This window comes from Magnolia sinica, chromosome 9 (assembly GCF_029962835.1).
Source record: "Magnolia sinica isolate HGM2019 chromosome 9, MsV1, whole genome shotgun sequence".
Classification (NCBI taxonomy): Eukaryota; Viridiplantae; Streptophyta; class Magnoliopsida; order Magnoliales; family Magnoliaceae; genus Magnolia; species Magnolia sinica.
Genome location: NC_080581.1, coordinates 88,327,648 through 88,342,614, shown reverse-complemented (window position 1 = coordinate 88,342,614; position 14,967 = coordinate 88,327,648). Strand labels below are relative to the sequence as shown.

Sequence of the window (14,967 nt, the reverse complement as noted above, 5' to 3'; positions counted from 1 at the left end):
CCTAGATCTGGTTTATGTTTTGGTCAACGATTTAAAATGTGCTTGCAAAACGGATGGACGAAGTGGATATATAACACATACATTAGGGTAGACCCAAGGTCATGGCCTAACCATGTTGGGTGTTTTAACCATTGCTGACATTTTCGGCTGTATGTTTGAAAAATGCAGGACTTTAACATACACCGTAGCCATATGAATGGCCCACCTGAATCAGAGATCAGGCTAATGTTTGCGACTTACAGTTAAAATAGGTGAGCACCCATGTGTACCTTTGTACACGTGTTATGATCATAAAATCCGAACAGTCTATATAATGCGGCACCCCATGAAAGCTCTCTGGCCCAACTTTCAGTTTGATCCAAAACTCTGTTGGGTCATAGTAAAGAGAGGAAAATCATGGGAGGTAACTGTTTCCTTTTGTCATGGCCCACCAGAGCTTTGGATCACGCTTGAAGTTGGGCCTGAAAGGTTTCATGGGGTTCCACATCACATGGAGGGTTCAGATTTTACGTTCACTTCATATATCACAAAAGTGCTCATGAGTTCTCGTGAGAACCGGTGCACATCTAAGCATTTCACACACCCATGTGTATGTGTTATGTTATGGTTTGGTGCCTGTTTGATGGTAATTTGGGTTATTTTCCATTGAAAATTGAATTCAGGTACTGTTTTTACTTTTATTTGAGTTTGGTTTTTTATGGGTTCAGTGACACCAACTGACTACGCTTACAGTGGTAATTAATGTCCACTCAAAATTCTACTGCATGCCCTGCACCTTTCAAAAGAAAAATAAAATAAAATAAAATTATATGTTCTGATTTTCGTATCAGTTTTATTTCTTATAGAATCCATGGCTTGTTTTAGAGATTAGAGACCTTTGAAGGAATTCCCTTTGAATTTCAAGTGTTGAAGTACAATAATTCTGTTGGTATGTTTGATTTGCTAGGATCATTTTGGTAATTTCTAGTGTTAAGTCTTCTCTCTTCCATGAAATATTGACTCTTGAGATTACTGACACCATACTTTGGGTGTCTTTTTTCCTGTTTCCTTGCTTCCAAATGACAAAAATTCCGAGCAAACTACGTTCGTTTCTTAATAGAAAAACGTCTCAATAAATCTAAGGCATCAGTTTTTGTTCTCCTACGTACTACTATGATTTATTAAACCTTGTAATTTGATTTTGGGTGCAGTCATAGGCTTTGATCAGACGGTTTTGTTGGTGGTAGAAAGCCATTTGTTTGAGTAAAGCTATTGTTTCTTTTCAAGTCGTATAGAAATTTTAGTGGTAATCACGGGAAGTAAAAGCTCTACCATGGAAGGTTACCACCATTCATATAAAAACAGGACTTCGTCATCATGGGGTAACTCACCCAGCCCTTCCGATGTTATCCACCGTAAAGAAAACGAAGTGGTGAGCAGATTGCGTGGAAAGTATTCAAGGATTGCTAATAACTATGAGTCGCTTAATCAGGTATTCTTACACTCCTTCCTTTCGCTTTGCTGCTTTTCCTGGAATTCTTTAAGTAGCCTTTTTTGTAACTAACTGAAAAATAAAATAAAATGGGGACCATAGATTTGTAGAGAGTTAGATAGTACTATTCATCAGATAATTTACTGCACGTGTGGTCCATGGTTCAAGATCTAAACTGCTGATCTGATGTTCCGCACTGTACAAGAGGAATGCCTTGGAATATCTCAGTGGATGTTCCAAACACTTATCTTGGTGGTCTAAAAATGTAGACAAGATTACATTTCATATTTCATAAATACGAGTCTACATGTCAAAGGCTTATAGTATTGTTTTATTTGATATATATCCCGGCATCACTCATCTCCTACTAAGGCTAGCAGATGAATGGTTTGAATCAGAGAATAAAAGCAGGGAAACCTGTAAGTTAGAAAGCGGAGGGCCAGGAAGACTAGCCACAAGGGGGTTTATCTGGTGTTATAATGTGGAGTGAAACAGACCATCCATTGGTCCAACAAGGATCTTAGGAAACACTTACGAATTAAAACAATCTCTATTAATGGCTCTTGGTAAAACATTAAAGCACAAATCTTTAATGAACTACACAAGTCTAGTGATCCACCTAACCACTACAAGAGTAGAGAGGTCCAATCATCCCTTTGATTCTACGGCAAGGATGGCCTTAATTTACGATATATATGGCTTAGATGGTATGAGAGTGGGCTAGATGGATATATAACATATTGTGCTCACCCTTTTTATTTTCTCTCTCAACTCTCAATTTATTCTTATTTTTCACGAGAGAACTCTTTACCTTTTTACATGGAAGCATTGAGGAGTTTGGATTTAGGTTAGAGGTTATTTGGTCCATCTCATATCCTTATCCTACTTAATTTTAAAGTTAAATTTGAATTTCAACTTCAATTGAGAGAAAACATGGGTGTAGAATGGAGGATGAATCTCTCTTGAGATCCACTCATTAGTGATTGCTCATAAGTGGGCCCCATGGGTATATGTCCAACATCTCCTACTTAATATTGCATTGTGGGGTGAGAAGAAAAAAAATGTCTATTTAACTCATCTCATAACAACTAAAACTAACCATCATGATCAAAAGGATTAAAGGCGTAGAAAAGTTTTTTTTTTGAAATTTATTTATTTAAGAAAATGCATAGAAAAGTTATAACACTGTTATATTCACATAGGTGTTTGGTAGCTACTTAACTAGCACTTAAAAACTCAAGCTTTATAATAATCCGTATGACTATATCAAATGGGATTAAATCCTAATTTAGAGTACTCAGCCAATATATGTATTTATCTAACTTATTGAGTTATTTTAAAAATTCAATTTTCTCGATTTGAATTCTTTTAAAGTAATGATATAATATATATACTTTTGAAAAGAATATCATTTGAAAAATCTGTCATAAACTCAATATTGTCAGTGGATAAGTATTCGAGTGTGTATTAATAGTTGTAAAAACTTGGTGTACATGTCATGGGATCTTCCTCATACAGATGCACAGTTTGGAATTAGTCAATCCACTTCCTTAACGTAACCGAGTATGCCAAGGGCCTTTCATTTCATCATTGTACACTAAAGTAGAGATACTCAATCTCAAACTCCTGCACAAGAGGATGGTATCATAGGAAATAAATAGTTACATATGAGACTTGCTACTCACACAATGTTGCAAAAATTAGATCGAATTAAAGTAATTTGTAGATAAAAGGTTCCTACACTTCACTACAATCCACACAATAAAGTAGACAATACTAAGTATATTTCGAGTTTATAATACACAGGTCATCTCACATGAGATATGACCCATCTCATATTCTCACGACATGGCTTCTATTCAGGCTATGACATTAATCATATGAATAACAATGAAACAATTATGTTATTCAAGTTCATAACCTCATCTTTAATAGTTAAAGGGCTGAAAGTGGGTATGAATCACTCATATCATCATCCTCTATTATTCATAATAAAAGGTGGTTAACACTACTTTAGTATATGAACATCAACTCAAATGCACCTTCTTGTACATTCAGGATCGGTCTACCCGTGTCACTAGGTGACCGACCTATCGATAAAGGTGGAGATCCTGCGTGTTATCAAGGCATGCAAATGCTGATGATCTGTACACCTAGTAAATATCAGTGCTTGATACTTGATATTAATGTGTTATTCATTAATGAAAAATCAAAAGTGCATGATACAAGCATATCACTCAAGCTTTCCTTAATTAATTCCATCTACCTGATGTGAATTTGAATAGATCTCTAGCAATAGCTTCATCATGGGATCAATCATTATTTTCTTAGTTGAAACGTAATTGATGGTTACATTTTCATCTCTTATTTGATCACAGATGTAATGATACTTAATCTCAATATGCTTGCCTTCTAATAGTGTTTGAGTTCTTTTCCACGTCAATGGCAAATGTCTTGTCTATCCTCGATGATATAGGCTCACGATGCTTGATAAAATAATCAAACCTGATAGAAATCTGTGAACCCATACATATTCCTAAATTGCAATAATATGCAATGTACTTGGCTCCATGTATGAGAGAGAGAGAGAGAGAGAGAGAGAGAGAGAGAGAGAGAGAGAGAGAGAGAGAGAGAGAGAGATGGGGGAAGTTTGCAGGTGGCTAGCGATGGTGAGTCTAGTCCAACGATCAAAATTCCTATCTCATTTTTCTGTTAGGGTTTTAAACCGCTAACAATCACACCTCCATCCTCTATTTCTTTTTCAATCTCTTTAAGATTACAATAAAAAACCCATCATACATAAATCTCTCTCCATTTTTCGATTTTAAATTCTTTCTTTCATTAAAAAAAATCACTTCTCATTCTTTCTCATTCTTCTTTCTTGCACAATGAAAATTTAGGGTTTCAACAAAACCCTCAATTTTTATTCTTCAATGATAATATAAATCATAAACCCCCCAAATCTATTTATTATTCAAATCCTCGGGGTCTCTTAATCAGATGCCATTTTGTGAACATTCTAATATGATTGTCTTTTTTTTAATTAATTCCTCTCTCACTAGATATTTTAATTCCATTTAATCATCTTGAAACAGAGAATTGAACAAAATATTTTAGATGCAGAGTATAAAGGAAATGACTGATAATATTAAAATAAAAGAACTTTAATTAAATAATTTTTTAAAGAAAAGGGCCACTTAACTCTATGCAATTAATCCACTTAAATCAGAGATTTTCCATTTAATTACTTTGATACCACTGGAAGTTGGCTTAGCTTCCTAGATCTGACGATTTACTTAATATGGGACCTTTGCAAAAGTCGATGATGAATGATGTAGGTCCAGTGGTCCATTTAATCATTATAAGAGCGGAGAGGTCTAATCACTCATCTAATTCTATAGTAAAAATTACCATGGATTATGATTACAACTTGGATTGTCTAAGGGTGGGCCAGATGGACATATATGATATTGTACTCACCCTTTATATATATTTTCTCTCTCGGCTCTCGAAGTTATAGATATTTTTTACAAGAGAACTCATTCCCTTTTTTATAGGGAAGAGTTGGGAAGTTTGGATGAGGCTGGAAGTTATCCGGTTTCATCTGATCTCACCGTTATCCAACCTAAAGTTCATAGTTTGATTCAAAATTCAACTTTAAACAATTGAGAGAAAATAGGGGGAATGAAGGACGAATCTCTCATGGGACCCACCCACTAGTGGTTGCCCACAATTGGGCCCCATAGGTCCATGTCCAACATTTGTGAATGCACAGATACCCTCATGTGTACATGAACATATATACTTATGAAAATTTTCCTTGTTTCTTGTCTTGTAGATCCCTGTCAGAATTAGACCCGATGAGGCAATACATAATTATATATCTACGAAATGTTGATAGAGAAAAAAACTGTTATGAATATTAGGAGACATCATTGGTTTTTGCCTATTCCTATTCCTATTGATTAAGATGAATGTTTACAATTTGATTCCCATGTGCATCCAAATGCATAAACACCCTTTTATTTTGAAGCTTACTTAACTAGTGTATTTCAACCACATGAAAGTTGCATCTGTTTGACGTGGATTTAACATTATATTATTTCTTTTCCAGGTGCAAGCAGCTCTTGTCCAAGCTGGTCTTGAGTCTTCCAATCTCATCGTGGGTATTGATTTCACTAAGAGCAATGAATGGACCGGTAAGCTCCTGAATCTTGGCTATGTGGTTCATTTTTCTGATCTCTCTTCAAAACCATATGAGTAGGCCAGTCCTATCAACGGGCAGTCCTGACATGTATCTTGCATGTGGACTATCAAAAAAATTTCAACTGCCTATTTTTTATTAGGGATTTTAATCAAAGTAGCATTGTGGTATAGCCAAACACCCTCAAAATTGGCACCTTAAAACAAATGCCCTGGTTGGCCCTTGACATCTTTAAAAAGAAAAAAGAAAAAGAAAAGAAGAAGATGAAATTGTCCCTTTTGCATAGACCTTCTTCTTCTTCCTTTTTTGTTTTCCTAAGACTCTTCTTCTTCCTTTTCAAGCATGCCTTTTGGGGACCCACTACCACCCCCTCTGACCTATAATCACCATCATCAACTTCTCCAACGATATGGGCACCACCAATAACTTCTATAGCCCTAAAAACGAGTGTTGTTTTTGCTCCGACGACCACATTTTTTTTTATAAATGGAAGCCATTGATAGGTGGAAGATATTTTGAATGAATTTTTTATTTTAAATTTTTATAAAATAGCATTTTCTTAAAGATGAAAGCCACTTTTGGTAGTTGATAGAGGGGGATGGCCATAATTGTTATCGTGGGGAGAAGTGATTGTCAAAAAGAATTTGACAAGGAGATAAATTGTTGTGGTTGTCATGTGGAAGACAATGAAGGGGATAAAATTTAGATTTTATAATGTATTACCTTAAAAGTCGATGAACATATATCATTTGTTAAATGTTGTAGTTGTCGCGTGTTAAAGGTCTAGCAAAATTTAGATTTTATAATGTATTACCTTAAAAGGCAATGAACATATATCATTTGTTAAATGTTGAAGTTGTTGTGTGTTAAAGGTCTAGCTGTGGTTGTCATGTGTTAAAGGTTGAGATTATCATGTGTCAAGGGTCAATGTTGTTATGTGTTAAGGGTTTTGGGGCCCATCGTAGGATGTGTTGAATCCACTCTGTTTGTTGGATTTAAAATTTAATTTAATGTCATGGGCCAAAGAATGAGTTACATTAAAAAGTTATATGGCCCTCAAGAAGTTTTCAATGGTAAGTTTTCAATCTTTCTATAGTGTGGTCCATATTTGAGCATTTGATATGCCTCATTTTTTAACTCATGCCTTAAAATGATTTTTCAAAATGGTTAGACAGCGTGGATGACATACATACATCATAGTAGGCCCCATAGGATCATTCATCTCTAAATAAGCCCGGCTACCCAAGAATTCCAGCAAAAGCCTTTTTGAGCAAGTGCCATTGGAAGCTATGTTGGGCCCACCATGATATTGTTGGGAAATCCACTTCATCCATCTGTTTTAGAAGATCATGTTAAGAAATTGAGACAAAAAAAAAAATTATACAGATCTTAAACGCAAGTGGGTTACATGACTAGAAATAGTGGAAAGGGGTTGCTTAGCATTTAAACCTTTTTAACCTCCACTTAGATGTTTATATCTAATTCAAATTGTTCATAAAGTGGCCTAAAAGCTCATGTGGTCCTTACTATAGGGATGAACTGAAAGAATAAAAATATTAGCCTGATCCGAAGCTTCTGCAGCATCATGGATATTTTAATCGTGGGCACTGATCTCCACTATTTTCTATTGTGTGGCCCACTTGAGCTTTGGATCTACCTCATTTTGGGCTCATGTCATAAAATGATTTTGGAAAACATTTGATCTATGTGGATTTCTTAAATGTCCATATTTTTGGGGTGTTTGGCATTTCCACAATGCTATATGTTGGTCAAAATCCCATTTAATAAATGGGTGGCCTACTTGATAACTGGGTCAGGACTGACTTTTGCTCCACGACAAGTACAAGGTGGGACACAAAAATCCTTGCCAGATCTTTCATTCACGTTGGCATGTGGAATAAAAGGATTAGAACTCCTATCTGGGAGATTTAGTGTTTATGTTCTCTTTGTTTTTCCATATGATAGGGGGCCCTTCTCTTTTTGTCAGTTGGCCCTCCCCGAATGTATCTCACTGTACAGCTTTGTGCATTTGTCAATGAAACAAGGTTTCATTTTTTTTTTTTTTTAATAAATAAATAAATAAATCGATCTGATTACTTCAGGTTCAATTATTAAATGCTCGTTATCTTAGTATGATCAATTTCCTGTTGAAATGGCATAAATTATATATTGCTTTGTGTCATTTGGTTTTTTGGATCAGCTAGACATTTACGGCCAATGTTGTTGCTATCAGGTCAAAATTCTTTCAACGGTCGGAGCTTACATCACATCAGCGATTCACAAAATCCATATGAACGGGCAATATCTATCATTGGAAGGACCCTTTCTGGCTTGGATGAGGATGACCTTGTTCCTTGTTTTGGATTTGGAGACGGTTAGTGTATATGCTTTGCTTCTCACAATCTATTCCCTCATAGGATAGTTTTAAGGTGTTGGCAACAACATCATAATCCACAACTATGGTGATTGTGGATGCACTCCTACAAAAAAAAAAAAAAAAACTACAGTAAAGTATGCTCCCAACTGGCTGATTGGTAGACATCTAATGTGCAGTGAAAAGTAAAATTTAGTAAATGGTCCAAATTCGACAAACATTCATTTATCTATATAAGGTCAGCATTGTCTTATCAAATATGAATTTGGGTATCTGAGCAATATACAGCAGGTCCCACCATTTACATGGTTCATGTTCAAGTTATATGCCCTGTGTACAGTAGGGTACCCGATGCCATAGTTATCATATAATGCTCAGCATTTTATCATTGGCCTTCTTTAGGGCACATAACATGTTTAACTTCCGAAGAATATTTGAAATAGCTAATGAAAGTATGTGCGGAAGAATGGACCCTTAAGATCTACGTTCTGATGGTCTATATGATATAGGACCTCCACAAAACTAGGGGTGAATCGTCCAGGTCTAGCATTCCACCTAATTAACCATTGCTGGAGCAGATGAGTCTATCACCCCTCTAATTCTACTGTATAGATGGCCTCAAATAATGATCTACAACTTACATCATTTAAAGTTGAATTTGTAATTTAACTTCAGATGAAAGAAAGAAATGGATTAATATTAAAAAAGAAGATAAACCTCATGGGACCCACCCCATAGTGATTGCCCACAGGTAAGCCACACGGGCCTATGTATGACAACTAAAACTAAGGGATTATTTTTGTCTCTGTCTTGCAGCATCAACACATGACCAAGAAGTTTTTAGTTTCTTCCAAGATGGACGGCCGTGTAAAAGCTTCCAGGAAGCACTGTGCCGATATAAAGAAATAGTTCCACATCTTAAGCTATCTGGTTGGTATATCTTCTATAGACAAATTCCAATTGCATTTGACTTACTGCACGAGTTTCCATGGGGACATGTTAGACAGGTTGCATGCGAGATCTGGGAGATTTAACATGGGCCCAACCATATATATATGGGTAAGGCCTAAAAACAAGGCTGGTTATATGAGTGCTCTTGATCTTGCATGCATCTTTACGGGTCTTAATGGGACCTGATTCCTATCCTTTGTAACAGGACCGACATCGTTCGCTCCAATTATTGAGACTGCTATAGGCATTGTGGAGAAGAACAAGGGTCGGTATCATGTGCTTCTGATCATCGCAGATGGACAGGTATGTTTTTTTGTTCTCCCTATGTTTTAGAACCTGGATTGGATGGGAAGGTCTGACCGGCTCAACCTGGTGGGCCACTGGAAAGATGGACCCATCAAGGTTCAAAATAAACCATGACTTCTACTAACTAATCAAATGCCTAAACCGCTGTGCCGGGAGTACTGGTTTCTATTTCCAAAAATTTAAATGATTTTAGATTATTGATATTCCTGCCCAGAACAGATCAACACAGGTCTGAGCTGTTAGACCTAAATGCCTGTGGAAATGGGTTGTCGTCCTATCCTAGTATTACAATGCTTTCTTAGTATGCTTATTACCTTTTTTTTTTTTTTTTTTTGCTGTTATGGAATGTGGAATGTGATGTCTGAGTGTATGTTTGGTTGCCTTGAGAACAACAAATTCTAGATTATATGGGGATTCTGCATCTCTAGTTGGATCTTTGCTAGGGCTACTCATGAGAATGAGATTTTAAACCCTACTCAAGTGATGCAAGAGAGGACATGATGAACTCCTCACAAAGCTACCCCAAATTTACGGTGGATACAAATAGAAATAATTTCTAATAAATTGGAAACAAATTGATTGATGATAAAAAAAATTACAATCCTTTAAATAGGGAACTCAAACCTTGTAAAAAGTTTTAGACTTAAACTCCTTGAAAACATGACTTACTATAAATAGTAAACTTACTATTTATAAACGGTCATGATTCCTACTAGACTTCATGGTTTTCAGCTAAAAATAGTAAGTGTCCAATTTGGCCTAACCGCATTATTCTCCTAACTTTTCAAAGCCTTTTTCATGTTGGGCACAACTCCTAAAACTCAAAAGGATAAAAATTTATGATCGAGCTAGAACTTACTATTTTATTTATTTATTTATTATTTTTTTTTTAAACGGAAATAAAATGGGCTTTTGACCATCAATCTGATGAAATCTCCCAAATCCGGCGTGGCAACCCGGCATAGTGGGGTTGGTTAGCTAAAGTAGATTCTCCTACCCAAAATCATATAGGATACGTCGAAGAACTCATTCCAATTTACAAGACACGACTGTTTTAAGGTTCTGACGGTCCTGGTCACTTCTGCCTTTGATCGGGCCTTCTCTGGTCCATCCTTGTCATGAAAGTATCCTCGACCCGCTCTACATCATCGAGTGGCACATGTGTGTGAGATCCATGCCATTCTCAAGTGGGTCCCACCACTAAGCTGATGTTCTGTTTCTTTCCATAGTTGTCGTAACCGTGGTGTTTTCTACATCTCAATACTGATGCTCTTGGTGCTCACTTGATGTAGGTCACCCAAAATATGGACACGCATCATGGCGATGTAAGTCCACAAGAAAAGGATACAATTGATGCCATAGTCAAAGCTAGGTAGTTACTGGAAGCCATGCGTTGTGATTTTAACAGTTTGGATCATCTAAACATTTCTGATTTTAAGTATTTTTGCAGTAACTACCCCTTATCAATCATTCTGGTTGGAGTTGGCGATGGACCTTGGGATATGATGCGTCAATTTGATGACAATATACCTGCTCGGGCCTTCGATAATTTTCAGGTTATAAATCTAAACTATAAACACTTCTACTGTGTGGGATAACGGTCATACATATAAACAGTCTGACTCATATACAAAGACCTATTGCTTTTATCCCTTGCAGTTTGTGAATTTCACGGAGATAATGGCGCAAAACATCCCCTTATGCAAGAAGGAGACAGAGTTTGCTCTGGCGGCATTGATGGAAATACCATCACAATACAAAGCAACTATAGAACTTCATCTTTTGGGGTATTCACACGTCTTTTTAACAGTCATGACTTAGATTTAAATGAGGAATTCTAGTTGCAAGCAACCATCTACAAGCACCAAAAATAATCACCCAATGCTTTCGCAAGATCCAGTCCATTCATAGGATGGGCCCAAAAGTTATTGGGTCCAAAATGAGGCTAGTCCACTCTTCATATGAGTCACATGTATGGATGGAACAGAGAATAGTTGAGAGAAGAGATAGCCAGTGGTCCTCATTCAACATACGTGTGAAGGGGGGCTGATGAGTGGACCTGTGCAATTTTTAGTACTACCCAAGAATGGCCTGGACCTCACACGTGTGCCATGTTTGCACATGGGGATGCATTCTGGTAGCATTCAAACTATTTTCCAAGTTAATAAGCATTTTTTGTATTATTTTTTCAGCTGCACAAGGGGAACACCAGTGAGGGCTCCTCTCCCTCCGCCACCGGAAATTTCTCGACTTGACAACCAGGTATTACGTTGTAAAGTAAGATGTTTTCATGTGTGTTTAGACGAGAGAATGCAGTGATGAGCCCTCCAAGATAGATGCCAAGGAATTCTAACTGCAGAAGCCCATCCAAAAATGCTACAGGCAAGCGCCCGTACACACCAATATGGCACACAATATCTCAACTGTTTCTTCAGTGCCTGTGATGGATATAACTTAGCCCAAAAGTCAGGCCAGTCCACTAATCTGTTGGATCACACTTATGTTGAATGTAAAACTTCAACTGTCCTGATTTTTGGGGTGAGGCACATTGTCTGTGAGGTATACACCAATGAACTGTCCAAATCTTGCACGCGTGTGTCATGTAGAGAGCTGTGGGGCACTTGTACTTGGCATTTGCTGATGGCTGGTCTCGGAGTAGCATTCAGTATTGATAATAACCAATGAGCTTATTAAGCCAATGCATTCATGTTGCTAGACAGACGTGTCCAATGGCACATACACAATATGGTGGGCCCTGAAATGGTTTCTATGGTGATGATCCCATCCCATTATTTTCTGTTTCTGATGGCACATACACAATATGGCGGTCCCCAAAATGGTTTCTATGGTGCCATCGCATCCCAATATTTCATGTGGTGCGGCATACTTGAGTTTTGGATCGCCCTAATTATTCAGCTCAGCTTTCAATACTGATGGACAAACGGTGTGTCAAAGAAATATTATGGTTGAAAAATGTTCTCACCACCAATTTTTTTACTCTTTTTGGTGGAGGTGGGGCTAATTGGTTAATTCAACGAATTAAACAGTTCCATGATAATTGTGACACCCTTTTTTTTAAAAAAAAAAAATACTGAAATGGTCCATTTCTAATAAAAAATAAATAAATAATCTCAACCTTTGATTGTGTATATGGATTGTGTGACAATTGATTTTTTTTTCTTATGTATATGTATGAAACATATTTTTTTCACTCAATTAATTCTCAATAAATAATTCTAATTGATTGTTTCTTGAAAATCAATTTTATGCTTGCTAGAAGCAACTGATCGTTCTCATTTCCATGACGGGATGGCTCATTTCCCTTAGAAGGTTATTGTCTTACTCCCAATTAATGTGAAGTACTGTTGTAGCATTTGACTAAAGAACTTTTATAACAGAATTGATGATGCTGGCCTCATTTTTTATGTATGGCCATACAAGTTATTATCATAACATGGAAGTACTGGGATGGATGGAGGAAGAGATGGCTGCTACCGCAGTAAACTTTTGTAATAGAGTACTTGATTTAGGAAAGTGATAGTTGATGGTGGTTGTGAATATGCTTATGACCATGATACAACTGTAAAATTCAGTTAAAATGACCAGCAATGATTTCCTAGCTAGCGCGTTTTTATCAGCTTAGACATGCATACACAATTCTAACATATTTTGCATTAACATTACAATGTTCATCATAAAATTTGGCGATTGTGATGTTGTAGATATACCAAGCAAGCCAAGTTGATATGTCGTCCATGAATCGGAATCAGGAATCTAGTCCTTCGAAATCAACTCGAAAGTCCCCGGCTAAACTTTCAGTCAAATTTGGGTCCGAAAATAGTTCCCAAAGCAGAATCATCCATTGGACCGATGAAATGGACAATCGCTTGATCGACATCCTCATGGAGCAGGTCACATTTGGCCGGAATGGTGAAAATGGGTTCCAAAGGGAGACCTATAAGTTAGTTGTGGCCGATATTAAAAATAATGTAGGGATATCACTTACCTCCACAGACGTGCAAAACCACATTCGAACACTGAAAAGTATCTACTTTACTGTGCGAGATATGCTCAATGCAAGTGGTTTTGGCTGGGATAGCAAAATGAAGACTGTCATTGCTCCAAATGAAGTGTGGGTGGAATATATCAAGGTGAGATGCGTTTATAAAATGCGTGGTTTTTCTTTCTTTTAATAAGTACAAATGTTTCCATATATCCATAAGAAAATAATGATTTGTTGATTCTTTTTATTAATAGTCACATCCATATGCGGACTACATTCAAGGAAAGTCAATTCCCCGATATGACGACCTGGCATATATTATAAGGAATGGCCAAGCGAGTGGACGATCTGTTACTACCAGCAACATACTTCCAGGAGTTGGATCAAGGAGGACAAGGGACCCAGAAGATTCAATTACCAACACTCTGAAAGTTAATAAAAACAATCTAATTCTCTCATCCAATGATGGCGTGAATGCTAGCTATCAAAGCCCTTCAGGAGATGGCAACAACTCCGGAAACACAGGAAGCACCATCAGTTCAAGGAAGAGAATGAGAATCGACCATCCATGTGACAGAAATAGTAGTGCCTAAAATGTATGAGGGGGTAAAGACATGTATTGTATGTTTAGAATTATTCCTGCATTGTAGCTGGTGGAAGGCCTAACCGGAACCGAACTCATGATTGTGTACAACATACTCTTTAAAGGATGAATAATATGGAGCAGTATTTCTTAACCTCCCGGAACAATGGAATAGTATTCTGACAGTCACAGACCATCTAATGCTTTCAAAAATCTCATTTGTTTTGGATTGTTTGGTTTTTTGGTACTTTATGTGTAAATCTCACAGTTGGACTCTGTTTTTGGACAATTATCCACGCAAGTGTGCTTTAAACATGTGTTTTTTTGGAAGTTCGTGACAGTGGAAGAAACAACTTCCAGATACATTCCATGGTTTTCCTGTGTAGGTATTCACAGTTAAACATTAACTGCAAAAAAAATATTCGCTGGTGTGTAGTTTGTTTAAACAGGTGCATTTTGAAATTATGACTACATAGGATCTTTTGGAGACCCAGGTTGGTAAGACATCTTGAGGTCGTATGTTGTTGTGGCTGACAGTCAGCCACTTGTTCTAAAAGCTTACCTTTTCTGATAATCACAAGAACACGGCCTCATACAAGTGGTAGGTTGATAGGTTTCTCTACAACCGTGAAAGAAAAGAATCATATAAATAAATGAAACTAATTACAAAAATAACATCCTAGCAGAAGCCAAGGTCAAAAGGCAAAAAAAAAATGAAAAAAAGAAAAGAAAAGAAAAAAATAGAGCTTGGTATCGGTCCTGATTGCTTTTTAAGGAGAGTTTTGTCTAACCCTTATTAAACTAGGATATTGTTCTTCTTAACTTTTCATAGTTTAAAATTGTTTTTACCGAAATATTTTAATTTCTACATCGAACATAGGATTAGATGCCATTAACAAATGACTGCATGAAATAGGGAATGGAATATTGAATATTGATAGGAACAAGCTGTCGGAGACTGTTGCTTTTCAGGTCCTTGGGCTGGCACTAATTAGTTCTCCATCCGGGGAACCCGTTCAGATTATTAAATGGCTGCAGCCGAGCTTATGAAACTTGAAGCTAAATGTGGATGGCT

The 14,967-nt window shown here is 36.8% G+C and overlaps 1 protein-coding gene across 1 annotated transcript; it reads left to right on the top strand.

Annotated features, from left to right (window-relative positions):
- The first annotated feature begins 1,160 nt into the window (after nucleotides 1-1,160).
- LOC131255998 (E3 ubiquitin-protein ligase RGLG3-like) lies at nucleotides 1,161-14,046 on the top strand. Its single transcript, XM_058256975.1, has 11 exons — nucleotides 1,161-1,471; nucleotides 5,586-5,670; nucleotides 7,909-8,049; nucleotides 8,866-8,979; nucleotides 9,206-9,303; nucleotides 10,599-10,678; nucleotides 10,757-10,862; nucleotides 10,966-11,093; nucleotides 11,499-11,568; nucleotides 13,029-13,457; nucleotides 13,564-14,046. Exons 1-11 carry the CDS (start codon nucleotides 1,313-1,315, stop codon nucleotides 13,900-13,902), a joined length of 1,749 nt encoding a protein of 582 aa, XP_058112958.1. The 5' UTR covers nucleotides 1,161-1,312; the 3' UTR covers nucleotides 13,903-14,046.
- Nucleotides 14,047-14,967: the final 921 nt, after the last annotated feature.

Excerpts from the sequence above, each read along its gene's own strand:
- LOC131255998 (XM_058256975.1), top strand. The coding sequence starts at position 1,313 with ATGGAAGGTTACCACCATTCATATAAAAACAGGACTTCGTCATCATGG. Across the intron at positions 9,304-10,598 it reads TGATCATCGCAGATGGACAG|GTCACCCAAAATATGGACAC; the intron begins GTATGTTTTTTT and ends CACTTGATGTAG. Across the intron at positions 11,569-13,028 it reads TTTCTCGACTTGACAACCAG|ATATACCAAGCAAGCCAAGT; the intron begins GTATTACGTTGT and ends GTGATGTTGTAG.